General features: G+C 43.7%; 1 protein-coding gene across 2 annotated transcripts in view; it reads right to left on the bottom strand.

Moving 5' to 3' along the window:
• Positions 1-26160, bottom strand: part of LOC106992273 (cAMP-dependent protein kinase catalytic subunit PRKX) — a 107392-nt gene that overhangs the window by 9640 nt on the left and 71592 nt on the right. For both annotated transcript variants that reach the window (XM_015128613.3, XM_015128612.3), the window contains exons 5-7: positions 16299-16394; positions 11502-11559; positions 4432-4509 (exon numbers count right to left, since the gene is read on the bottom strand). In XM_015128613.3, coding sequence (XP_014984099.1) covers positions 4432-4509; positions 11502-11559; positions 16299-16394 — 232 coding nt within the window. The remainder of the gene's footprint in view (positions 1-4431; positions 4510-11501; positions 11560-16298; positions 16395-26160) is intronic.

The following is a 26160-nucleotide window of genomic DNA, read 5'->3' as shown; positions in this document are numbered from 1 at the left end:
TCTGTCACTGTACCTAAAAATGAAAATGATTTGCAAAACACTAAAGCGGTCTTCCCTTTGTTTATGAACACGGCAATCTTTGAATTAAAATATTGTGAATAAGGCTAGGTGTGGGGGCTCACGCCTATAATCCCAACACTTTAAGCAGTTAAGGCAGGAGGGTCGTTTAAGCCTCAGAAGTTTGAGACCTGCCTGGGAACACAGGGAGTCCTGTCTCTACAAAAAATACAAAAAATAGCCAGGTGTGGTGCTATGTGCCTATAGTCTCAGTAGGCTGAGGTGGGAGGACTGCTTGAACCCAGGAGGTCGATATTGCAAGTGAGCCATGACTGCACCACTGCATTCTAGCCTGAATGACAGAGTGAGATCCCGTCTCAAAATATATACATATATAGTACTAACTAAGCTATGGTACAGTCATGTGAAGGAATACAAAGCAGTTTTTTTTTAAATGAGGAAGCTGGCTGGGCACAGAGGCTCATGCCTGTAATCTCAGCACTTTGGGAGGCCAAGGCGGGTGGATCACCTGAGGTCAGGAGTTCGAGTCCAGTCCAGCCAAAATGGAGAAACCCTGTCTCTACCGAAAACACAAAAATTAGCTGGACACAGTGGCGGGTGCCTGTAATCCCAGATACTCAAGAGGCTAAAGCAGGAGAATCACTTGAACCTGGGAGCCAGAGGTTGCAGTGAGCCAAGATCACACTACTGAACTCCAGCCTGGGCAATGGACCAAGACTTTGTCTCAAAAAAAAAAATAAATAAATAATAAAAATAAAAATAAAATATGAAGCTACCCAGGTATGTAGACAGGTCTCCAGATTATACAGTCAAGTGCCAAAAGCAAGACTATAATCATGTACATACTATGCTTCCCTAGATTACTGTAAATGAGTGGCAAAAATAACAATGCATGTATCCATGTGGGTTTTTATTAGCCCAAAGAAAGTCTAGAAGGATACACAGAAAAATGTAATAAAAGGTGGCTTGGAGGGGGTAAGAGGGAGACTTGACAATATATCTGTTTTAATATTGACCTGGTTTTTGACCAATGTGAACAGATAAAATGTATTCAAATTGTTTTTTAAATGCAATTTAATACAAATAAAGTATTTGAAAAGGTAAAACTTTGAACAAAATGATGTGCATCAACCCACGCCCAGTGGCTCACGCCTATAATCCCAGCACTTTGGGAGGCCAAGGAGAGTGGATCATTTCAGGTCATGAGTTTGAAACCAGCCTAGGCAACACAGTGAAACCCCATCTCTTCTAAAAATACAAAAAAAAATTAGCTGGATGTGGTGGTGCACACCTATAACCCCAGCTACTTGGGAGGCTGAGGCAGAAGAATCACTTGAATCCAAGAGGTGGAGTTTGCAATGAGTTGAGATCACTCCACTGCACTACAGCCCAGGCTCCAGCCCCAGAAACTCTGGTCTGAGCTGAGGCCTGGAAATAAGCATTTTTAAGCATATTTCTAAGCATTCTCCATTCTTTTGACTCTGAAGTGCAAAAGTGAAAACACTATCATTGAACACTCCAATCAGTAACATACGCAGTGCAGAGTGCGCACGAAAGCCAAGATATGGAATCAACCTAAGTGTCCACCAACAGATGAATGGATAAAGAAAATGTGGTCCATACACACGATGAAAAACTATTCGGCCATAAAAAGGAATGAAATCTTGTCATTTACAGCAACATGAATGGAATGGGAAATCATCATGTCAAGTAAACTAAGCCAGGCCAGGTGCAGCAGCTCACGCCTATAATCCCAACACTTTGGGAGACCCATGCTGGTGGATCACTTGAGGTTAGGAGATTGAGACCAGCCTGGCCAACATGATGAAACCCTGTCTCTAGTAAAAATACAAAAATTAGCCAGGCCTCTGTAATTCCAGCTACATGAAGCTGAGGCATGAGAATCGCTTGAACCCAGGAGGAGGATGCTGCAGTGAGCAAGATCATGCCACTGCACTCCAGCCTCGGCAACAGAGCGAGATGCTGTCCCAGAAAACAAAAAATAAATAATAAATAAACCAAGCCAGATGCAGAATGAGAAATACAAGCACATTCCCACTCATATGTGGAAACTAAAAAAGTTGATCTCATGAAGGCTGACAGTAGAATGATGATTACCAGAGGGTGGGAGGGGTATGTGGGTGAGTGATGAAGGGGAGATGAAAAAACATTGGCTAATGGGTACAAACATTCCAATAGATAAAAGGAATAAGTTCTAGTGTTTGATAGCATAGTTGGGTGGCCAAAGTTAACAACAATATATTGTATATGTCAGAATAGCTAGAAGACTTGCAATATTCCCAACCCACAAAAATGATGTTTGAGCTGACGGATACCCTGATTATCCTAAGTTGATAATTACACATTCTTTTTTTTTTTTCAAAGATGGAATCTCGCTCTGTCACCCAGGCTGGAGTACAGTGGTGCGATCTCGGCTCACTGCAACCTCTACTGCCTGGGTTCAAGCAATTCTCTGCCTCAGCCTCCAGAGCAGCTGGGACACGCCCAGCTAATTTTAGTAGAGATGGGGTTTCACCATTGTGGCCAGGCTGGCCTTATGCTCCTGACCTCCTGATCCACCTGCCTTGGCATCCCAAAGTGCTGAGATTACAGGCATAAGCCAGCATGCCTGGCTAATACATTCTATACATGTGTCGAAATACAACATGTACACCCATAATTATGTACATGTGATAGTTACACCGTTTAGCAGCTGTGTAACCTTCAACATGCTGCTTAATTTCTGAGGTAGTCTCATTTATAAAATGGACAAGAATTGCATACTGATAAAAATGCCAGATTTTTTTTTTTTTTTTTTTCTGAGATGAGGTCTCACTCTGTCACTAGGCTGGAGTGCACTGGCATAATCACAGCTCACTGCAACCTCTGCATACCAGGTTCATGCAAATTCTCCTTCCTCAGCCTCTCAAGTAGCTGAAACTACCAGTATGCACCACCATGCCCAGTTAATTTTTGTATTTTCAGTAGCGACAGGGTTTCACCATGTTGGCCAGGATGGTCTCAATCTCTCAACCTCACGATCTGCCCACCTAGGCCTCCCAAAGCGCTGGGATTGCTGGGTTTTTGTTTTTGTTTTTTGGCATGGGGTCCAGCTCTGCCACTCAGGCTGCAGGGCAGTGGCGCAATCTCGGCTCACTGCAACCTCCGCCTCCTGGAATCAAGCAATTCTCATGCCTCAGCCTCCCAAGTAGCTGGGAATACAAGCATATGCCACCACACCTGGCTAATTTTTGTATTTTTTGTAGAGATGGAATTTCACCATATTGCCCAGGCCAGTCTCAAACTCCTGGGTTCAAGCGATCTGCCAGAGTTGGCCTCTAAAAGTGCTGCAATTATAGGAGTAAGCCACCGCACCCAGACAAAAAGCCAGATGTTTAAAAATAAGCAGTTTGGCCAGAAATGTTCCAAAGAATATTCTCCACATAATACACCACTATCACTGAATGATTACCATGGAGCTAGACACATGCTTATCTCTGTAATCCTGTTTACCACTTTCCACTAAAGAGGAGGGAGCTAGTCAGGAATCAGGCCAGTTCTCCTAAAATCTGCTTCAAAATCTGAGATGAGTGTCCATCCATGAATGAACGGACAAAGAACATATGATATATGACTGGGTGTGGTGGCTCCCGCCTGTCATCCCTGCACTTTGGTTCTGGACCAGCCTGGGCAATATAGTGAGACCTCATCTCTTAAAAAAAAGAAAAAAGAAAAAGAAAGAGAAAGAGAAAGAGGGGAAGGAAGGAAGGAAGGAAGGAAGGAGGGAGGGAAGGAAGGAAGGAGGGAAGGAAGGAAGGAAGGAAGGAAGGAAGGAAGGAAGGAAGGAAGGAAGGAAGGAAGAAAGGAAGGAAGGAAGGAAGGAAGGAAGGAAGGGTGGGAGGAAGGGAGGGAGGGGGGGAGGGAGGGAAGGAAGGAAGGGAGAAAGAAAGAAAAAGAAAGAAAGAAGGAGACAGAGAGAGAGAGAGGGATGGAGGGAGGGAGGGAGGGAAGGAAGAAAGGAAGGAAGGAAGGAAGGAAGGAAGGAAGGAAGGAAGGAAGGAAGAGAGAGAGAGAGAGAGAGAGAAAGAAAATGTGGCATACAGACAGGATAGAGTACTACTTGACTATAAAAAAAAAATAATGAAATCTTGTTACTTGCAGCAACATGGATAGAACTGAGATCCATATATTAAGTAAAATAAGCCAGACATGGAAAGACAAACATTGCATGTCCTCACCCCTTTATGGGAGCTAATTATCACTAAGACACAGAGTGGGGAACTTGGCTTATGAATGGTTTTAGACAAATTAATTACATGTCAGGCATCAATAAAGAAGTCCCAGGATTCAGAGACAGTCCCTGTTAACGGGAGAGCTCGGGCGTACTGAGTCACCCACTGATATGTGTTGTACCTTCAGTTTTCTCTGCGGAACAGCTTCCCAGTCCACAGAGTGGAACCACCGATGGCGTTTCACATCATTTGCCCCGTTCTTCAAAAGAAACAACACGTCGTCAGTGTGTGGAATTCTGACACGGCAGGAAAGAAAAATACCCCAAAGAATCTCTACATTATTCTAGTATTGAAACAAATGGAACAAGTTTGCTGCATTTTGGATAACTGTGCCTGGAGGGTGAGCTGCTAGGAAAACCTGCAAGCAAAGCTGTTAGTGTTTTGTTTGCCCTTTTTTGTTGCAGAAACAAATCCAGTCATTCTGCTCCTGTGCAATGCGTTGGTATTGCGGACCAAAGACGAAAATGATAAATACGATTCCATCTCTCGACATGAAATTGGACACCCAGTAATTTCCCAGTTTGTCTCCTGTTTTCATCTTGCAAACTTATTCAGTATTTTACAGATATAGAAACTAGGGTTCACTGAAAGATACTAATTTGCTTAGTAGGAACCAGCAAGTAAATAACAAGACTGGGAACTCAAACTAAGGATGTCCAATTTAAGAGATCTTAGGAACGATATTGCATGGCCTGGCAATTAACAACCTGCATTCAAGTCGGCCTGCTTCATGCTCAAGGGTAGCACCAGGCATCGGCTGGCTCACACTGTGGCCATCACGACCTCTGAAATCCCTCCCAAGGCAACAAATAATAGCTGTTGAGTTTTACCTTCAGCAATGTTGTGAATAAAAGTAAGAGTGTTGTGAATAAAATAAAATAAATTTTATCCATCAGATAAAATTCTAATTTGGATACTAAAAGATGTGTATGTACTCACATGCATACACAGTAATATACACACACACACACTTATATATACACACACACATTGATATATACATACTTTTATACACATACACGTTAATATATACACATATACTGATCTATACACATATTTATATACATACACACGTTAATATATACACATTTATATATACACATACACGCATATACACATTTATACACATTTGTATATATACATATTTATATACATACACACATTTATATACATACATTTATATATACACACATACGCATACACACAATATATACATGTATTTATATATTCACATACTTATATGCATACACGTTAATCTATACACATTTATCTATATATACATATACACATACACATGTTAATATATACACATATTTATATATACACACACTTCTACATACATAAGTATCCAAACTGTGTGTGTGTGTGTGTATGTGCATGATATAAAGTGTGTGGGGGTTGGGAGCAGTGGCTCACATTTATATGCCAGCACTCTGGGAGTGCACTTTGGGAGTCCTCAAAGAGGACTGCTTGAGCCCAGGACTTTGAGACTAACCTGGGTAACAACGTGAAACCTGGTCTCTACAAAAAAGTATTAAAAATTAGCCAGGCATGGTGGTGCGTGCATGTAGTCCCAGCTATTCGGGAGGCCGAGGTGGGAGGATCACTTGAGTCCAGGAGGTCAAGGGTGCAATGAGCTGTGATCACACAACTGCACTCCAGCCTGGGTGACAGAGCAAGCCCTTGTCTCCAAAAAAAAAAAAAGAAAAAGGCCTGTAGTCCCAGCTACTGGGGAGGCTGAGGCAGGAGAATGGCGTGAACCCCGGAAGTGGAGCTTGCAGTGAGCTGAGATCCGGCCATTGCACGCCAGCCTGGGCGACAGAGCGAGACTCCATCTCAAAAAAAAAAAAAGAAAAAGAAAAAAGTTAGTGTATGTGTGGGTGTGTGTCTACAGTCATGAGTCTCGAAATAACGCTTCAGTCAACAATGGATGACATATACAGTGGTGCTCCCATAAGATTATAGTGATCGTAAAAACTCCTATCCCCTAGTGACGTCACGGCCATTGTAACCACAGGACAGCGCATCCCTCCTGTTGCACTGCTAGCCGTACAACAGTCTAACACGTATGTTATCTGCAGCACCTAATAGTTGGTAATGATAATAAACGACTGTCTCCCTGATTTATCTATTTACTATACTCTACTTTTTTTTTTTTTTTCTAAGATGCAGTTTTACTCTGTCATCCAGGCTGGAGTGCAGTGGTGCCATCTTGGCTCACTGCAGCCCATGCCTACTGGGTTCAAGTAATTCTCATGCCTCAGCTTGAGAGTAGCTGGGATTACCGGCATGCACCACCATGCCTGGCTAATTTTTGTATACTGTGTAGAATTGGGGGTCTCACTGTTGTTGCCTGCACTGGTCTGGAACACTTGGGATCAAGCAATCCTCCTCCCTTGGCCTTCCAAAGTCCTGGGATTACAGGTGTGAGCCACTGCACCTGGCTTCACACTTTATATCTATATACCTATATTTTATATATATATAAAATATACAGGTATATCTGTATACTATATATAAACATATATAGATATAATACGTACATCTATATTTACACTTATATATGTATTATATAGATTTATATATTTATATTTCTAAATACAGTTATTTATATGTAATATACACACTATATATTTATAGAGATATATAAATATCAATATATAAATACATAATTTACAGATAAATCTACATATATGTGCAATTATCTATTTATATAATGTATAGATAAATCTATATTCCTTTGACCTTTTTGTATGCTAGTTTGTATATGATGCATAAAAATGCAATGTGTATATATAGATACACACACTTTATATTATATAAATAAATTTGTATGTAATTCTCTATATATTTTACATTTTATATATATAAAGTGTGTGTGCAAATACATGTGTGTTTAAGGCCAGCTAATATGAAAAAAAGGAACCCATGTGCCGGGGATTTTCCAAGCATGAATGGCACAGCAGTGTCCACAGAGGATGAAGGAGTTCAACAAAATGGATGTGGTTCCAGAAGAAGGGAAGACCCCCGAATAAAGAGGGGCCAAGTGAAGAGAGAAGAACAACAAGGTATGATGGTTACACATATGTGACTGGGTGGTTCATCCATCCTGGCTGCATGAAGGTTCATGGGAAAGACCAGGAAATCATCAGAAGAGAAGCACAGGATGAGAGGAACCTGGAAGGTTCTGAGCACCAAGCTAAAGCCCTGGGGTCCCAGGCTATGAATGACAGACCCTCTTCCTACAGAAAGGAGGGATTGATGGGGAAAGTCAGGGGCGTTGAGGGCGGTGCCAGAAGCAGTTATGACAACTGCCTGGGAACGCAGTGATACACCCAGGCTAAGGATGGCAGTGCAGGTGAGAATGGAGAGGTGGTCAGAGCAGGATAAAGAGTAAGTATTCCTCTCTAGCGCACCCATAGACCAGGGGCTACACAGGAATATACCTCCATTTTAATCAGACTGTTTCTTCCCTGACAATGTAAAAATAGAAAGTAAGCTTCAGCAATCCCAGTACTGTGTATACACCCAAAGAAAAAAACAAATGAGTATATCATTTGCACCCTCTGCTCATTGCAGCAAGGTCAAAGCAGCCAAGATGTAGTAGAATCAACCTACATGCCCATCAAGAGGGAAGTGGATAAAGAAAATGTGTGATATATATGCCATGGACTACTATTCAGCAAGGAAAAGGAGGGAAATGCGGTCATTTTCAAAAACATGCATCAACCTGGAGGATACTGTATTAAGAGAAATAAGGTCCAGGCATGGTAACTCACACCTGTAATCCCAACACTTTGGGGGAGGCTGATGCAGACAGATCACTTGAGGTCAGGAGTTCATGAACAGCCTGGCCATCATGGTGAAACCCCATCTGCACCCAAAAATACAAAAATTAGCCAGGTATGGTGCAATCCCAGCTACTCCGGAGGCTGATGCAGGAGAACCTTTGAACCTAGGAGGCAGGGGTTGCCGTGAGCGGAGACTGCGTCACTGTCCGCCACCCTGGGCAAACGAGCAAGACTGTCTCACAAAAAAAAAAAAGAGAGAGAGAAAGAGACAGAAATAAGCCAGGCACAGATAGACAAATACAGTCTGACCTCACTTATACGGGAAATCTAAAAAAGTTGAACTCATAGAAGCAGACAGTAGAATGGTGGATACCAGGGGCTGGGAAGGGACTGAGATGGGAAGTCATTGGTCAAAAGAGACAAAAGTGAGTGAGACAGGAGGAACAAGTTCAGTCAGTCGCTTGCACAGCTCGGTGACTATAACTAATGATGTACTCTCAAGAATCTCTAGAAGAGTAGATCTTGCTGGGTGCAGTGGCTCTTGCCTGTAATCCTAGCACTTTGTGAGGCCGAGGCAGGCAGATCACTTGAGCTCAGGGGTTTGAGACCAGCCTGAGCAACACATCACAACCCCATCTCTTAAAAACAATTTTTTTCAGAGTAGATCTTAAGTGTTCTCACCACAAATAAATGGTAATTATGTGAGGTAATGCATATGTTAATGAACTCAATGGACCAATTCCACAATGGGTGCATATTTCAAAACTTCATGTTGTACATGATAAATAAAACCATTTTTATTTGTTAACTTTACAAAAATAAAATAAAATAAAATAAATGTTTTCTTGAGTCTTTTTCAGTTTATCTTCTTATCAGGAAGCTTTAACTAGACTTTAAGACCTAGTTTGACAGTTTGTGAGTTTTTCCCCAATTCCTTTGATGAGGAAACTTGTTCTTTCCCCTAGGAGGGCAGCTATGACAATCACTACACCACTCCCAGCAGATTCTAGATATGGGTCATCTGTGATTCCCTGCAGTTCCGGCAAGAGACCCAGCTCTTTTCTAAATGGCTGTGGCATTAATACAGGACCTGTCCATCCTTATGAAGAGTCACGGCGCAGATTAGTCCACACAGTGCAACCTGGCTGGATAGGATCCTCGGAGACCTGAAGGTATCAGTTGCTGTCTACAAATAATGTAAAGGACAGAGGCTTGACTACTGTTTCAGAATAAACAATGTCTCTCAAAAAGATGTGAATGTCCTCTCCCCTGAGTGCCTGTGAATATCACCTTATTTGGAAATAGGGTCTTTGCAGATGTAAGTAAATTAAGGTTCTTGCAATGACATCATCCTGGAGAAGGGTAGGCCCTAAATCCAGTGACAGGTATCCTCATAAGGGACAGAAGAGGAGACACAAACACAAAGGAGGATCCCCCCTAGAGCCTCTAGTAGGAAGTAGACACCATTATCACACACTGGGCAGAGGCCCCCAAAGTATATGCCCATGTCCTGACTCCCAGTACCTGGGAATGGAACCCTACATGCAAAAAGGGATCTTTGTAAATGTAGTTAAGGGAAGGCTCTTGAGATGAGATATTCCTGCATTAGGGTGGCCCTGAACCCAATGACAGGTGTCCTTCTGAGAGAGAGAAGAGAAGACACAGACACAGAGGAAAACACCACATGGAGGCAGAAGCAGAGACTAGAGTGATGTGGCCACAAGCCCAGGTATGCCACAAGCCCAGGGAGCCCCAGGAGCTGGCAAAGGCAGAAAGGATCCTCCCCTAGAGCGTCTGGAGGCCTGAGACACCTTGATTTCAGAGTCCTGGCTTCTAGGACTGAGATGTGAGAGCATAAATTCCTGTTGTGTAAGCCCCTAGTTTGTGGTCAGTTGTTATGGCAGCCACTGGAGACTCCCAAACCACACAGAGGGTGCAACACAAACCCAAGAGAGCCAAGTGGTTCAACCCTCACACCCTGGTATACTGTGTCTCTCCAAAAGGGAATTTACAGGGTCAAGATGTACATGGAAGACCCTCCATGTATAAGTCCCTCCAATGTTGTCCAGAGCTAGAAACAGCCTACGAAAAGTCCATGAATTCTATCAGGTTCAGGGATGCCAAAACATGCATATAAGGTATGATATTATTTATGGAACAGTTTTTGTCAATTATGTATTTGCTTCCACACAAAAAGTTTGTGGAAATCATACCTGATGCACAACTTCTAAAATCATTGCTTGCATACGTAAAAATATATACACCTATATCGATGGCAGAACTATTCACAAAAGACAAAGGTGGAAACAGCCCAGGTGTCCGTCCATGGATGAATGGATAAACAAAACAAGGTCCACCCATACAGTGGAATACTATGCAGCCAGGAAAAGGAATGAAGCTCTGACACAGGCTACAGCATGGATGAACCTTAAAGATGTCATGCTCAGTGAAACAGGCCAGACACAAAAGGTGACATTTTGTACAATTCCATTTTTAGCAGAGCCCAGAATATAAAACCCTAGAGAGAAAGTCAGTAGATTAGTGGTTGCTTAGGTTAGGGGTCCCTAACCCAGGGGTCCCCAACCCCAGGGCCATGATCCAGTAGCAGTCCATGCCCTGTTAGGAACCAAAATGGGCCACACAGTAAAAGGTGAACAGCAGGTGAATGAGTGAAGCGTCACCTGTATTTACAGCTGCTCCCCCATCATTTGCATTACCACCTGAGCTCCACCTCCTGTCAGATCAGCCATGGCATTAGATTCACATAGGTGCACACACCCTACTGTCAACTGCACATGTAAGGGATCTAGGCTGCATGCTCCATGGAAAAAGTGTCTTCCACGAAACTAGTCCCTGGTGCCAAAAAGGTTGGGGACCACTGACTTAGGGCAAGAGAGGAAGAAAGACTAGCACAGTGATAGCTGAAGGGTGCAGGGTTTCTTTTTTGAGCTAATAAAAATGTTCTAAGATTAACCATGGGGGTGGCTGTTACATAATTATGTGTATACTAAAAGCCACTGAATTGCACCACATTTTAGAGAGGTAAATGGCATGGCGTGTGAATTCACTCTCCGTAAAGCTGTTTAAAAATGAGATAAGTAAACAAAATAATGAATAATAACTTATAAATTGTTATTGCTCTATTAGCTTGCTCAGAGGTGAGGGGAGATACGGTGTAGACCCAGTTTGACGTTGTGCACCCAGACACCCAGATTTGATAGATCTTTCCTGGTAGTTTCAAGTAAAATTTAAAAAACAATAAATGAAAAACCAGATTTTAAATTTGGTAAAGTTTAAAGACCATTGAGGCTTGGTTTATATCTGCACACATCATTGTGGGTGTCAGACGGCAGACATGCACATCGGGTACCACTGAATACCTATGGGATCAAATACTGACCTTCATGTTTCCTAATCGCCTTGTTCTGTCAACCACAAGCAGTTTCTTAATGAGGTCTCTTAGGGAAAGGAGACAAAAATAAAAAAGCAGATCATTTATATCAACATCAGCAAATGCAACATGGCAACAGATATAAGATCTACCTGATATGAGGACGGCAGTTCTATTTCCACTTTGGCAAAACACTTTGTAGTGCTTATTTCATACTATCATGAGCTCTCAAATAACTTATGCAAGGTTGGGCTGCCCCATGCATGGCTGAAGTAAAGGGAAAAGTGTTGATTACATGTTTGTAAAGAAACTACCCCTTTGAGTAGAAAAGGGTGAAATTTATATGTGCCTGCAGGGAGGATCCAGACACTTAACGTAAACATGCCTGTCAGGCTGTCCCTGCAAAATAGAAGACATCTGCTTTCACCAGCATCCACAGTCACACGCTGCCCTGGGGGTCTGCTTACTGATGGAATTCCTGTTGTAAAAGGCTGGCTTTCCCATAAGCACACACATTAGGATGAGTCTCCTAAGTCTGCTTCTTCACTTGTAATCTTCCTTTTTAAATAACAGACCATGTCAGAAGTACAGCACATGGGGAGGCCAAGCACATTGACTCACGCCTGTAATCCCAACAGTTTGGGTGGCCGACGGGCATGGATCACTTGACGTCAGGAGGTCAAGACCAGCATGGCCAACATGGTGAAACCCCACCTCTATTTTAAAAAACAAAAAAATTTAGCTGGGCATGCTGGCACATGCCTATAGTCCCAGCTGTTTGGCAGGCTGATGCACAAAAACTACCTGGACCCAGGAGGTGAAGCTGCAGTGAGCTAAGATGGCACCACTACACTCCAGCCTGGGTGATAGAGTGAGACTCTGTCTCAAAACAAAACAAAAGAAAAACAGCAAGCTGGTTCAATTAGGATGGGTAGTTAGAGATGATGTTGAAGACTTCCAGTAGATTAGGTGAGTTTTAAGACGCATATTTATGCAAGTAGAAATGATCATGTGTGTCTGCGTGTACACACACAATACACTGAGTATATTATATATAACATACATAATATGATATAATAATATATTGAAGTCCCCCCAAATAATCCAATACCCACGACCCTGGTGTAAGCGTCTAGGCTTTCCTGGCATAAACTACAGCCCAGGGAAAGAAGCACGAACTTGGACTGGGTTACTCCCAGGTTCTGTGACGGACTGCGGAGTCTCCGACAAGCCAGGTGACATCCCAGGCTCAGACTCCACCATCTAGACTATGAATCTCGCCAGTCCTGTCTGATCAGAAATTTAACCAGTTTCCTGCCACCATGCTTTCTGAATTACGATGGGATACTTGTCAGACTTCACAGCTTCTCTGTCTCAAAGTAAAACTCAGAGACCATCTGTCTGCCCACCTAAGGCTGGGATTTTGTATCCATCCTGTAAGGCTGAAAAGCTTTGAGCAGGGTGGGGAATATAAACATCACTGAAAAGTTAGCTTTACAGTACTTACTGAGTTTCTCCTTCATTATTTTGACATCCTCCCCCTTGCCAAAAAATACCAAGGTCATCAAACACCATACCCCCAAAACATTCCCAAATCAATGTGGGGCTTTTTCCCCATGTAGTTTACACCACTGTCTGCCCCCTTCGTGCAATACTAAACTTAAACCTGACTGGAGTGGAATTATAACAAAGATTTTTTATGCTTTTAGATTTTAAATAAACTTCTGTTTCCTTATAATTCCAGTCCAATCAGCTATAAGTGTGTGTGCTAATGGGGCAGGCAGTGGTGTAAATTATACAGGAAGAAAAGCCCCATGTTTATTTCAGAATGTTCTGGGGATCACCTTAATAAACTTCATTTTTTTTTCTTTTTTCTTTTTTTGGTGTTTGGCATGTAAGAAAACAAAGTGTTTGATGGCCTTGTTTTTTGTTTTTTTTTCTTTTTGAGTTTGGCATCTAAGAAAATGAAGATTTATCTAAAATACAGGGAATGGTGGCTTGTAACCCCAGCTACGCAAGAGGCTGAAGTGGCAAGATCACTTGAGACCAAGAGTTTGAGACTCGTGTGGATAACATAGTAAGACCCCACATCTCTACAAAAAGTCAAAACATTAGCAAGGCATGGTGGTGCATGCCTGTAGCATCAGCTACTCAGGAGGCTGAGGTGGGAGGATCACCTGAGCCCAGGACGTCAAGGCTGCAGTGAGCTATGACTGTGTCACTGCACTCCAGCCTGGGTGACAGAGCAAGACACCCTTCTCTTCAAAAGAAAAAGTAAACTACCAAAGCAAATTCTTGTAAAGCAGTTCAGAAAGCAAAGAGTGTGGGTGAGTAGGGGCCCCCTAAAAATGCAAAGCCCTGTAAAGAAACACCACAAGTGTCCGCAGCTATAGACGGGTCCCTTGACTCCAGGATAGGCGATATGTCTGCCAGCACTCTTTTGATTCACCATAGCCAAAATTCTAAACTTTATGTGTGATCCTGACACCAGCTGGCTCCTCTTAGATCCAGATACTTTCAGTTGTGAAAAAAACACCAGAAGATAATACCTCTGCTAAATTGGTAACAAGCCCCAGAGCTTTGTTTTGGTGTTTTTCTTTTCTTTTAAATGGTATTTATTTCTATAAGGAATGTCAATTCTGATGTGCCATATATCGAGGCAAAATGTTTATCCAGTCAAATGTTAAAAACTGCAGGAAGCAACATATCACTTTAAAAGCTGAGAATCAAAGTTCTAGCATCACGGCCAACCAGAGACAGCAATTTGCATAAGAAAAATGTGTCACTAAGGCCAGGTGCAGTGGCTCACACCTGTAATCCCAACATTTGGGGAGGACAAGGCAAGAGGATCACTTGAGCCAAGGAGTTGAAGATCAGCCTGGGTAACGAAGCAAGGCCCTCCCCATACCCATCTCTACCAAAAAAAAAAAAAAAAAAAAGATACGAGTCATTGAGCTCTTGCTTCTCTGTCAATTTGATAAGATTTAACAAAAAATGGGAAGAAGTGAAGTTTTACTCAACTACCACTGTTCCTGCTCTTGGTGGACCCGCACTGGGTATGTAAAGAGACAGGGACATTGTGGGGAACACTGGAAGGGGCTGGGAGCTACATAAAGAGAGGGATGTTAGATCAGACAGGACCAAGATGGTCACCGCTGGTTCCCTACTCTCTAGGAGAGAAAGAAGGAAAAGTGGCAAGAGACCAGACTTTGATTATGCTTCTGGTGTGTTCTATTTTTGCAACTCCTTTTTTTGTTTGTTTGTTTCCACAGGACATTGGAAACCTCTCGCCCTCTCCTTCCACCCCATATACATCTATATATATATATAATTATTTTTTAAATTTTTTTTTGAAAGGGTCTCACTCCTTCACCCAGTCTGGAGTGTAGCAGTGCAATCACAGGTGACTGCAGCCTCGACTTCCTGGGCTCAACCAGTCCTCCCATCTCAGCCTCTCTAGTAGCTGCGACCACAGGCACAGGCTACCAAGACCAGCTAATTTTTTAATTTTTTGTAGACATGGGGGGTGTTACTACATTGTCCAAGCAGGCCTCAAACTACTGGCCCCAACCAATCCTCCCACCTCAGCCTCCTGAAGTGCTGGGATTACAGGCATGAGCACCTCACCTGGCCAAACTCAATCATAAAAGTGCTTTGCCAACCACTTGATATAATGTCACTCGACTCAGACGGGATTTGGGGCCTGAGACAGAGGTTCTATACAATCCTTTCCATTTCCTTCCAGAGCAGTTGGCTTCTGAGGTGCTGTTTCCTTTGACACCACCCTGTCTTTGAGGGACAGGGTGTCCATTCTAAGCGATTCATTCTTAAGCAGAGCCTCGTTTTCTTGCTGAAGCCTTTTAAAGCCTGCCTCTAGTGTGTCAAACACAACACAAGTTGAAGCCAATAAAACACAACCTTATCTTCTGTTCAGACTAAGAACCTCTGGTTAGGATGGGGTGCATTCGCCACTAAGAAACTCAACTGAACGTAGCCAGTGGCCCCATAAGGGGCATATTCAAAACAACCTGGTCTGTCGCCCTGAAATAAGTCTTCTCCAAACTGAACTTCCACTGGCTCACAAGAAAATAGGCCATGGAAAATAAAAGTTTAATTCTCAACTAGATAGATTTAGCTCTACTTTGTGCCCAGGGGGTTGGTGCACCCATCACCTCATCTGAAAAATACAGGGAAACAAACAGAAATCAGTGCTTATTACAGTAAAAATGGCTACCAGCTGACCACATTGGGTAAGGTAGCCAGAAAACCAAAAGCATTCTTATATTTAACAAAGTATCTTTTCTCCCTATTGCAACAACCTTAATAAAATGTGCATCCAAAGTTGCCAATATCCAGCAACTATGTAAATGTTCGTAAAGCAACATGCTCAGAACTGAAAATGCTGATGTTAAAAAGGACTTACAGGTTGAGCATAACTTAAGCAGGAGAGAAAAGATAAAACTCTGCTAAACCCATCAACAGTTCTACGAGCCACAGAACTAGGAGGATCCTTCTTGACAAATTCCAAAACTGCTCTCTTATAAAATACGATGACAAACTCATTCATTGGCTCATTTTAAACATAACATATCACCAAAAGAATAAAATACGGCCAAGAATCATTAAAATGTGAAAAGTAGAATACTTAAAATATTTTTTCTTATGGAAAAGATAACTGTCCAAAATAGTTTATGCACAGCACATGTAATACCACAATATGGTATCCTGCTGAGTGCGTGTTTTCATGGTGATTTTAGACACTTTAAAAATAAACACACCCCATGACGAGGCAAACGGTTTACTTACTTTACATGGAAATCCAAATGTCTGGGGAAATCTATTTTGCCTGCAAGAATTTTCTGATAAATGCCAAACGGGTTGTCATCAAAAAACGGAGGAAACCTGTTAGAAAAAGAAACATGTATATTTAGTGGGGAGTAAGCATGGAAAAAAATCCCTGCTTTGTAACAATAGCTATTTCTGCTTAACACAGGCAGAAGATAATTTATTTCACGTGCACTCTTCCCCGCACACTGAAGTTGTCACGATCTGAAAGCACATGACACTCAGATGGTTCTAAGAGGCAAGGCATCGTGTGCCGCAGCCCGATGTAAGGGAAGCTGCCTTGGAGAGAATATAAAGACCATTTGAGAGGCAGAAGGCAACTCCTTTGAGGCAGAAGGCAACTCCTTTGAGCATCTTATTCAGAGGGGCCACCAGCCCATTCCTTAACTGTGCACTAAACACTGGACGGAAATGCTCTCTCATGTTTACCGGGGTGAATCCACCACCGTGACCAAGCATGGAACTCAAACGTCTCAACAGCGAAAAGATAAGCAGTCCAATTAAAAAATGGACAGGTGGTCTTCACAGACATTTCTCAAAAGAAGACATGGAAAAGGCCAACAGGTATATGAAAAAAATGCTAAGTGTCACTAATCACCAGAGAAATGCAAATCAAAACCTCAATGAGGTAACAATCATCTCAACCCAGTTAAGATGGCCATTACCAAAAAGACACTGTAAGCCCAGCACTTTAGGAGGCCAAGGTGGGTAGACAACCTAAGGTCAGGAATTTGAGACCAGTCTAGCCGACATGGTAAAACCCTATCTCCACTAAAAATACAAAAATTAGGCAGGCATGGTGGCACACGTCTGTAATTCCAGCTACTCGGGAGGCTGAAGCAGGAGAATCACTTGAATCTGTAAGGTAGAAGTTGCAGTGAGCTGAGAACATGCCACTGCACTCCAGCCTGGGCGACAAGAGTGAAACTCCGTCTCAAAAAAAAAAAAAAAAAAAGACACATACACACAAAAATAACAAATGCTGGTGAGGGTGTGGAGAAAAGAGAACTCTTTTTTTTTTTTTTTTTTAAGACAGGATCTGGCTCTGTCTCCCAGGCTGGAGTGCAGCGGTGCAATCTCAGCTCACTGCAACCTCTGCCTCCCAGGCTCAAGCGATCGACCTGCCTCGGCCTTCCAAGTAGCTGGGACCACAGGCGCCCACCATCACACTGGCTAATTTTTGTACTTTTTGGGGGGGGCGGGGGGTTCACCATGTTGCCTAGGCTGGTCTTGAAGTCCTGTGCTCAAGTGATCCACCCAGCTTGGTCTCCCAAAGTGCTGGGATTACCAGCATGAGCCTCCGTGCCTGGCTAGAAAGGGAACTCTCATGCAATGTTGGTGGGAATGTAAACTAGTAGAGCCACCATAGAGAAGAGTATGGAGGTTCCTCTAAAAACTAGAAATGGAACTCCCACATGACCCGGCCATGACATTACCAGGTATCTGTTCAGAGCAAAGGAAGCCATGATATCAGAGAGACATTGGCATGCCCATGTTTACCGCAGCACTATTCACAACAGCCACGATAGGGAATCAACCTAGGTGTCCACCAGCAGATGAGCAGACAGTAAAGAAAAGGTGCTATCTACACACAGTAGAATACTATTCAGCCATGAAAAGGAATAAAATCCTCTGATTGGCAGCAACACGGATGAAACTGGAGGACGTTACGTTAGGTGAAATAAGCCAGGAAAAGAACATTAAACAGTACTTGTGCTTACTCATACATGAAAGCTATAAAAAGCTAATCTCCTGAAAGGATAAAGAAGAACAGAGGATACTAGATTCTGGGAAGGGAAGAAGGGAAAGATAGGGAGAGGTTTGTTAAAGGATACAAGAAGGACAGGCGCGGTGGCTCAAGCCTGTAATCCCAGCACTTAGGGAGGCCAAGATGGGCGGATCACGAGGTCAGGAGATCGAGACCATCCTGGCTAACACGGTGAAATCCCATCTCTACTAAAAAAAAAAATACAAAAACTAGCCGGGCGAGGTGGCGGGTGCCTGTAGTCCCACCTACTCGGGAGGCTGAGGCAGGAGAATGGTGTAAACCCAGGAGGCAGAGCTTGCAGTGAGCTGAGATCGCACCACTGCACTCCAGCCTGGGCGGCAGAGTGAGACTCCATCTCAAAAAAAAAAAAAAAAAAAAAAACAGGATACAAGATAGGAGGAATATGTTCCAGTGTTCTATTGCCTTGTAGGGTGATTTTAATTAGCAATAACATGTCATACAGTTTCAAACACGTACAGGATATTCAATGTTTGTAACACAAAGAAATGGTAAATAATTGAAATGATGGATATGCTAATTAACCCTGATCTGATTACTCCATTCTTTGTATCAAAGCATCACTAGGTACCCCATGAATACATACAATTATTATGTGTCAATTTAAAAAATAAAATAAGCCTGGGAAATATGGCAAATCCAGTCCTTTAAAAAAAAATTAGCTGAGTGTGGTGATGCACAAGTGTAGTCCCAGCTACTTGGGAGGCTGAGGGAGGAGGATCGCTTGAGCACAGGTGGTCAAGGCTGCAGTGAGCGGTGATCACATCACCACACTCCAGCCTGGGTGACAGAGTGAGACCTTGTCAAATAAAAAATAAAAAATAAATAATTAAATTAAATAAATAAAATGAAATAAAATAATAAAATATAGGCTGGACGCCGAGGCTCATGTCTGCAATCCCAGCACTTTGAGAGGCTGAGGCACGCAGGTCACTTGAGGTCAGGAGTTCCAGACCAGCCTGGTCAACATGGTGAAACCCATCTCTACTAAAAATACAAAAATTAGCTGGACATTGTCACTGGTGCTTGTAATCTCAGCTACTCAGGAGGCTGCGGCAGGAGAATTGCCTGAACCTGAGAGGCAGAGGTTGCAGTGAGCTGAGATCATGCCACTGCACTCCAGCCTGGGTGACAGAGTGAGATGGAGTACATAAATGAAATAAAATATTAAAAAATTGTTAAAATAAAGTTTACAGTGGTGAATACGCCAGTATGGCCAAGAATAGAACACCTTTCTCGAGGCTTCCTTCAGTCTACAGCACAAGCAGTACCTGATATGTCCTGCCTTGGAGAGCTCGGTACTGAACCGGTTTGCACAGCACTATAAGGCACCCTCAATAAACTGCAAGTGAACTACTTTTTTTTGAGACAGGGTCTTGATCTGTTGCCCCCAGGCTGGAGTACTGCAGCGTGATCCTGGCTCACTGCACTGAACCTTGACCTCCAGTGCTCATGCTATGCTCCCACCTCAGCCTCCTGAGCAGCTGGGGCTACAGGTGCACACCACCACGCCAGGCTGATTTTTTTCTTTTTTTTTTAATTTTTGGTAGAGACGACATCTCACTATTTTGCCCAGGCTGGTCTCAAACTCCTGGGCTGAAGTGATCCTCCCACTTCAGCCTTCCAAAGTAATGGGACTACAGATGTGAGTCACCACACCCATCACTGACTTTCTTGATACTCCTCATTCATGGAACAGTACGTGGCACGCAACAGGTGATCAATACATGTGTATAGGCCAAATGAAAGAGCCTGAGTTTATCATATTTTTCTTTTTTGTGAGACAAGGTTTGACTCTGTCACCCAGGCTGGAGTGCAGTGGTGCAATCATAGCTCACTGTTGCCTTGAACTCCCCCAGGAGGCCATCCTCCCACCTCAGCCTCCCATGTAGCAGGGACCACAGGTGTGTGCCACCATGCCTGGCTAATTTTTTGACTTTCTATAGGGATGCGGTCTTACCATGTGACTACTTTTAAGGTGCAGGAGCAGAGTCTGTATTTGCAGCTGAGACTGGGAGGTCTGCAAAGCTGAACAAAGCTCTTTGCCCCAAGAAAACCATTTCTTGACCCCTGAAGACCAGGAAAAAGACAGAAATACATGCAAAAACAGCCTTGAAAATAGCGGTGCGTGTGTGAAAACAAGATTGTCATGCTATGCTTTGTTGACTGTAGTAAAAAGATTGCAGTCCTGCTGCAGAAACCAACAGACTTTAGTAATATCTAGAAATTTTAGAAATACATGAAATAAACTAAAAAACATATATACTTAAAACTGCAAAGACCAAGATAAATCCAAGAACACCTAGAAGTCAACTGTATTAGTCCATTTGCAGTCTGCTGTAAAGAACTACCTGAGACTGGGTAATTTATAAAGAAAAGAGGTTTAGGCCAGGCGCGGTGGCTCACGCCTGTAATCCCAGCACTTTGGGAAGCTGAGGAGGGCAGATCACGAGGTCAGGAGATTGAGATCATCCTGCTAACATGGTGAAACCCCTTCTCTTTTAAAAATACAAAAAAATTAGCCGGGCATGGTAGTGGGCACCTGTAGTCCCAGCTACTCAGGAGGCTGAGGCAGGAGAATGGTGTGAACCCGGAGGCAGAGCTTGCAGTGAGGGGAGATCACACCACTGCACTCCAGCCTGGGTGACAGAGCGAGACTCCGGGTCCAAAAAAAAAAAAAAGAAGAAGAAAAAGAAAAAAAAGAAAAAAGACTTAACTGACTTATAGTTCCACATGGCTGGAGAGGCCTCAGGAAACTTACAATCACGGCAGAAGGCAAAGGGGAAGCAAGGCATATGACTGACAGTGAGCAATGGAGGAAGTACTACACTTTAAAACCATCAGATCTCCTGAGAACTCTCACGAGACAGTACTAGGGCAATGTTGCTAAACCATCAGAAACCACTCCCATGATCCAACCACCTCTCACCAGGTCCCGCTTCCAACAATGGGGACTACATTTAAACATGAGATTTGGGTGGGGACACAAAGCCAAACCACATCATCAACCAGTAAGTGTATACTACACACCAACATGTCCGGGGCACAAGTTGTACTTCTGACATTTTTTCATACTGACCAGGAAAGAGACTCATATTGGCTCAAAGTGATGTTTTCTATTTAGCTTCTTTTGACTTAGATACTCCAATTCAGGTATTCTAGCAATGGAAATACCTTACAAAATGGAGCTTTCAAATGATACCCTCACTGATGATCAGAAATGCCAATGAGCAAAAATAATTCTCTTGTAGATTCCAAATCACTTCCTGACCTTAACGAAATTCAGTGGAGTGGGTGGAATGAGAGGTCTCCAGGAAGTTACATCTGTGATCCTGCCCCACCAACCTGCGAATGGGACCTTATTGGGAAATAGGGTCTTTGCAGATAGAATTAACTCGAGGAGCTTCAGATGACATCATCCTAGAATAGGGTAGGTCCAAATCCAATGACAGGTATCATCGTAAGAGACTGAAGAGGAGGCACACACACAGAGGAGAAGGCCACATGGGAACAGAGGCAGAGATGCAGTGAAGCGGCCACAAGCCCAGGGACTCCTAGAGCCCCCAGGAGCTGGGAGAGGCAGGGAGGATCCTCCCCTAATGCCTCCAGAGGGAACTGGATACACCTGTAGTGGACTGAACTGTGGCCTTCAGAAAGATCCATCCACGTCCTAATGCCCAGACCTGGAATGAGACCTTATTCAGCAACAGGGTCTTTGCAGATGTGATTAACTGAAGGATCTTGAGATGAGAGCGTCCTGGATTAGGGTGGCCCTAAATCCAATGACAGGTGTTCTTCTAAGAGACCGAAGGGGAGACAGAGACACGGAGGAGAAAGCCACATGAGGGTGGAGGCAGAGACTGCAGTGATGTGGCCACAAGCCCAGGGACTCCTGGAGACCCCAGGAGCTGGGAGAGGCAGGAAGGATCCTTCCCTGGAGCGCAGTCCTGAGGCACTTTGATCTCAAACTTCTGGTCTCCAGGACTAGGAGAGGATAAAATTCTCTTGTTTAAACCTTCCAGTCTGTGGTAGTTTCTAACAGCAGCGTCAGGACGTTCATATGTAGAACTACACTCATGAACTGTCCAACACACTGCAGTGAAGAAAAATTCGAAGAAAAACAAAGAGGAGAAATACAAAGTACAAAAATGGAAATCAATGGCAGAGGTGACAGAGAAGTGGGGGTGGGGGTTACATGAGGAAATGAAAGATACTAGAGAAAGGTAAATGATTAGGTATGTGCAATGTGGCCTTAACACAGCATTTCTTCCTTCTTAAATAACATTTCAGTTGTTCGTTTTGCACTTTAGCATGAAAGTAACTTTTCCAATAGCGTCTCTCTTTGGTCCACTGGTTCTGCAGTTATGAGCCACCACAACGTACTGATAAACCACCCAGGCCAGGCTGGGAAGCAGAGCTCTGAGTACGGACACTCGTCAGATCTCGTGTCCGATCTGCGTCAACGCTGCCGCCTCAGACATGAACAACCTCCTGAGCCTGTCCTCCCTCACCCATCCGCAGCATTCTCTGTAACAAAACTTGGGGGACTTGTATTCCTGTTTCTCTCTGGGTTTGGGTGGCGACCCTGTCTGACTACATTCAGCTGTGTGACTTGATCGGGGAAATGCACAAATACAGGAATGGAGCATTAAACTCCAGGAGGAAATGTGTCATACATACCTAAAAACATTTATGGAGAATATTAAACGAAGTGCTCTTGGACAGTAGACATTACATAAGATCATGAGAAAGGTATTTAATAAGCAGAAAAAAATAAATAATAAGTGAGCACTAACTGATGATCTTGACCGGAAGAAAAAGCAGAGTGTGTGTGTGTGGTGTGTGTGTGTGTGTGTGTGTGTGTGGTGTGTGTGTGTGTGTGTTGGGGGGGGGGGTGCGTGTGTGTGTGTGTCTGAGAAACAGCACTCCCCCGGACGCCTGGGCAGTGCCCTCTGAAACCCTCAAATTTCTGTCTCTAAACATACAGACTGCTTCCAATTCTTACCAAGTGGAGAATAAATTCTCATTATATGGCATTTGGCATGATTAAACAAGTTAAATTGATCTGTGGTGACAGCTATACTTGCAAGAACAATCTGCTAACCAGCATGAATGCAAGTTCAAGATTTTCACCTTAAAAATTAAAGTCCAAGTTAGGCACAGTGGCTCATACCTGTCATCCCTGCATTTGGGGAGGCCAACACGGGAGGATTACTTGAGCCCAGGAGTTCAAGACCAGCCTGGACAATACAGCAAGACCTTGTCTCTACAAAAAAATTTAAAAACTAGCTGGATGTAGTGGTGTGCACCTGTGGTCCTAGCTACTCAGGAGGCTGAAGCAGGAAAATCACTTAAGCCCAGGAGGTCAAGGCTTCAGTGAGCTATGATTGTGCCACTGTACTCCAGATTGGGCGACAGAGTAAGACTCTGTCTCAAAAGAAGAAAACACTGGGCACAGTGGTTCGTGCCTGTAATCCCAGCACTTTGAGAACCCAAAGCAGGAGAATTGCTTGAGCCCAGGAGTTCAAGACTAGCCTTTGACAAAACAATGAGACCGCATCTCTACAAAAAATTTAAAATTAAGCTGGATGTGCTGGTGTGTGCCTGTGTTCCCAGATATAGCTTTCTGTGGTCCCAGGAAGCTGAGGCAAGAGGATCACTTGAGCCCAGGAGGTAGAGGCTTCAGTGAGCTATGATTGCACCACAGCACTCAACTACGGACACAGAATAAGACCCCATCTCAAAAGAAAAAATTGCTGGGTGCAGTGGCTCATGCCTGTAATCCCAGCACTTTGGGAGGCCGAGGTGGGTAGATCCTTCGAGCCCAGGAATTCAAAACCAGCCTGAATAACACAGCAAGACCCAATCTCTACAAAAAGTTTTTTTTTTAAATTAGCCAGGCATGGTAACGTGTGCCTGTCATCCTGGCTACTCAGGAGGCAGAAGCGGGAGGATCACTTGAGCCCAGGAGGTAGAGGCTGCAGCAAGCTGTGATTGCACCACTGCACTTCTTCCTGGGCTGTGACAGAGCAAGACTGTTTCCCAAAAAAAAAAAAAAAAAAAAAAAAAAAAAAAAAAAAAATTATTGCCAATTGTACCACTACCTCTATCATTTGCCAGTAAAATTTTAACACAATCATTCCACCTGTCTACATCTTCCCTTAAAATAGATTGTCCTGGCAGAGGTGGTGTTGAGAGGAGGTCTCTTACTCAGAGACCTCAGCCGGAAAAACACCCTCCTAAACTATCAGCTGACACTACCTGCCTCAGTTCAGAATAACAGGGCTGGCCTTGGAAGACAGGTGCTTTGGAAATGCATTCAAGAAAAGGAAGGCAGAGGTTTTTAGAGAAAAGAAGAAAGTCGTCACTAGAATTTCATCTGACCTTGACTTCTTCCTCAAAGATTTCTGTCCTGATACCTTCAGACTAAAAACTAAAATCTAGGCTGGGTACAGTGGCTCGTGGCTGTAATTTCAGCACTTTGGGAGATTGGCCAAGGCGGGCGGATCACTCAAGGTTAGGAGTTTGAGAGCAGGCTGGCCAACATGGTGAAACCCCATCTCTACTAAAACTACAAAAATTAGTCATGCATGGTGGTGCGCACCTGTAACCCCAGCTACTTGGCAGGCTGAGGCAGGAGAACTGCTTGAACCCAGGAGGCAGAGGCTGCAGTGAGCTGATATCACACACTGCGCTCCAGCCTGGGTGGCAGACAGAGAGTCCCTCTAAAGAAAATAATAATAATAATAATAATAAATACATATAAAATCTGTGCTCCTCAGATGAACCAGGGTGGGTGAGGTGGGAGATGAGACAGGGGAATTCAAGGGCCGGATAAAGCGGAAGGAGCAAGCACTGGGCTGTGTGAGGGTTGGGGCAGAGCGGAGAGTTTGAAAATATAGCCCCGGGCGCGTTCGCGTGGGCATCACAGCAGTGGCTCTCAAAGTGCAGTCCCAGGGTGGCTTCCCGACCCCAATTTAGGGATGGGTGAGGTCGTTTTTCTGACTCCAGCTTTGAATAGTGATGAATTTTCTTCCTATGCCTCAACTCAGCAACACGCTATGCAGCACAGCAGACAGTCTGCAGATGAAGGGAGGAGAGGCCAGCAGTCCTGGTGAAAGTTGGACACTAAGAGATTCGCAAAACCCACAAAACACGGCCAACCTCCTCATGAACGTTTTCTCTCTGTCACCCAGGCTGGAGTGCGGTGGCGAGACCACAGCTCACTGCAGCCTTGACCTCCCAGCCTCAGTGATCCTCCCGCCTCAGCCTCCCAAAGTACTGGGACCACAGGTGTGCACCACCAAGCCCGGGCAATTGGTTTATTTCATTTTATTTTTTGTAGAGATGGGGTCTCACTATGTCACCCAGGCTGGCCTCCAACTCCTGGGCTCAAGTGATCCTTCCACCTCAGCCTCCTGAAGTTCTAGGATTACAGATGTGTGAGCCACCGTGCCCAGCCTGAACGGTTTCAACTCTAGAAAAGTGTGGTTACACACATTTTTCATTAAAAAATGCCATTTATGTTCACCTCTGTGATTATTAACTTCTCATATATATTATTTATGTATTCTGTTTATTTATATTTCAGTCCCACTTTAATTTCAAATGTAGTCAGCGTGGACAGCTGTAACACACAGAAACGAAATTTCTGCGGGTTGTTAATAACTGAGGTGTGTGATGAAGGGTTCCCGAGGCCTGCATGTTTGAGAACCACTGCACAATGCCTAATGCTCCCCATGGAAGAGGCTCCACTGCAGACAGATTCCACCTTCTCTAGAATCTTCTGCACCCTGTCTGCTATGCCGTATTGTCTTAGTTGACACCTGTGAAGAAAATTCATCACTATTCAGATTTATCTTTGGAAAAATGATCTCACTCATCTGCTAAAACACACTTCAGAAACCCCACATTCCTCTGGGATGCCACTTTGAGAATCCCTACTGTCATAACTAAGACAAGATGCCATGGAGGCTTTTTCTTACCCTAAACTCTGCTCTATGCCTTGTGTGCCTGTGTTTTGTTCTTGATGCTTTA

This window comes from Macaca mulatta, chromosome Y (assembly GCF_049350105.2).
Source record: "Macaca mulatta isolate MMU2019108-1 chromosome Y, T2T-MMU8v2.0, whole genome shotgun sequence".
Lineage (NCBI taxonomy): Eukaryota > Metazoa > Chordata > Mammalia > Primates > Cercopithecidae > Macaca > Macaca mulatta.
This window is presented reverse-complemented; position numbering and strand designations above follow the sequence as displayed.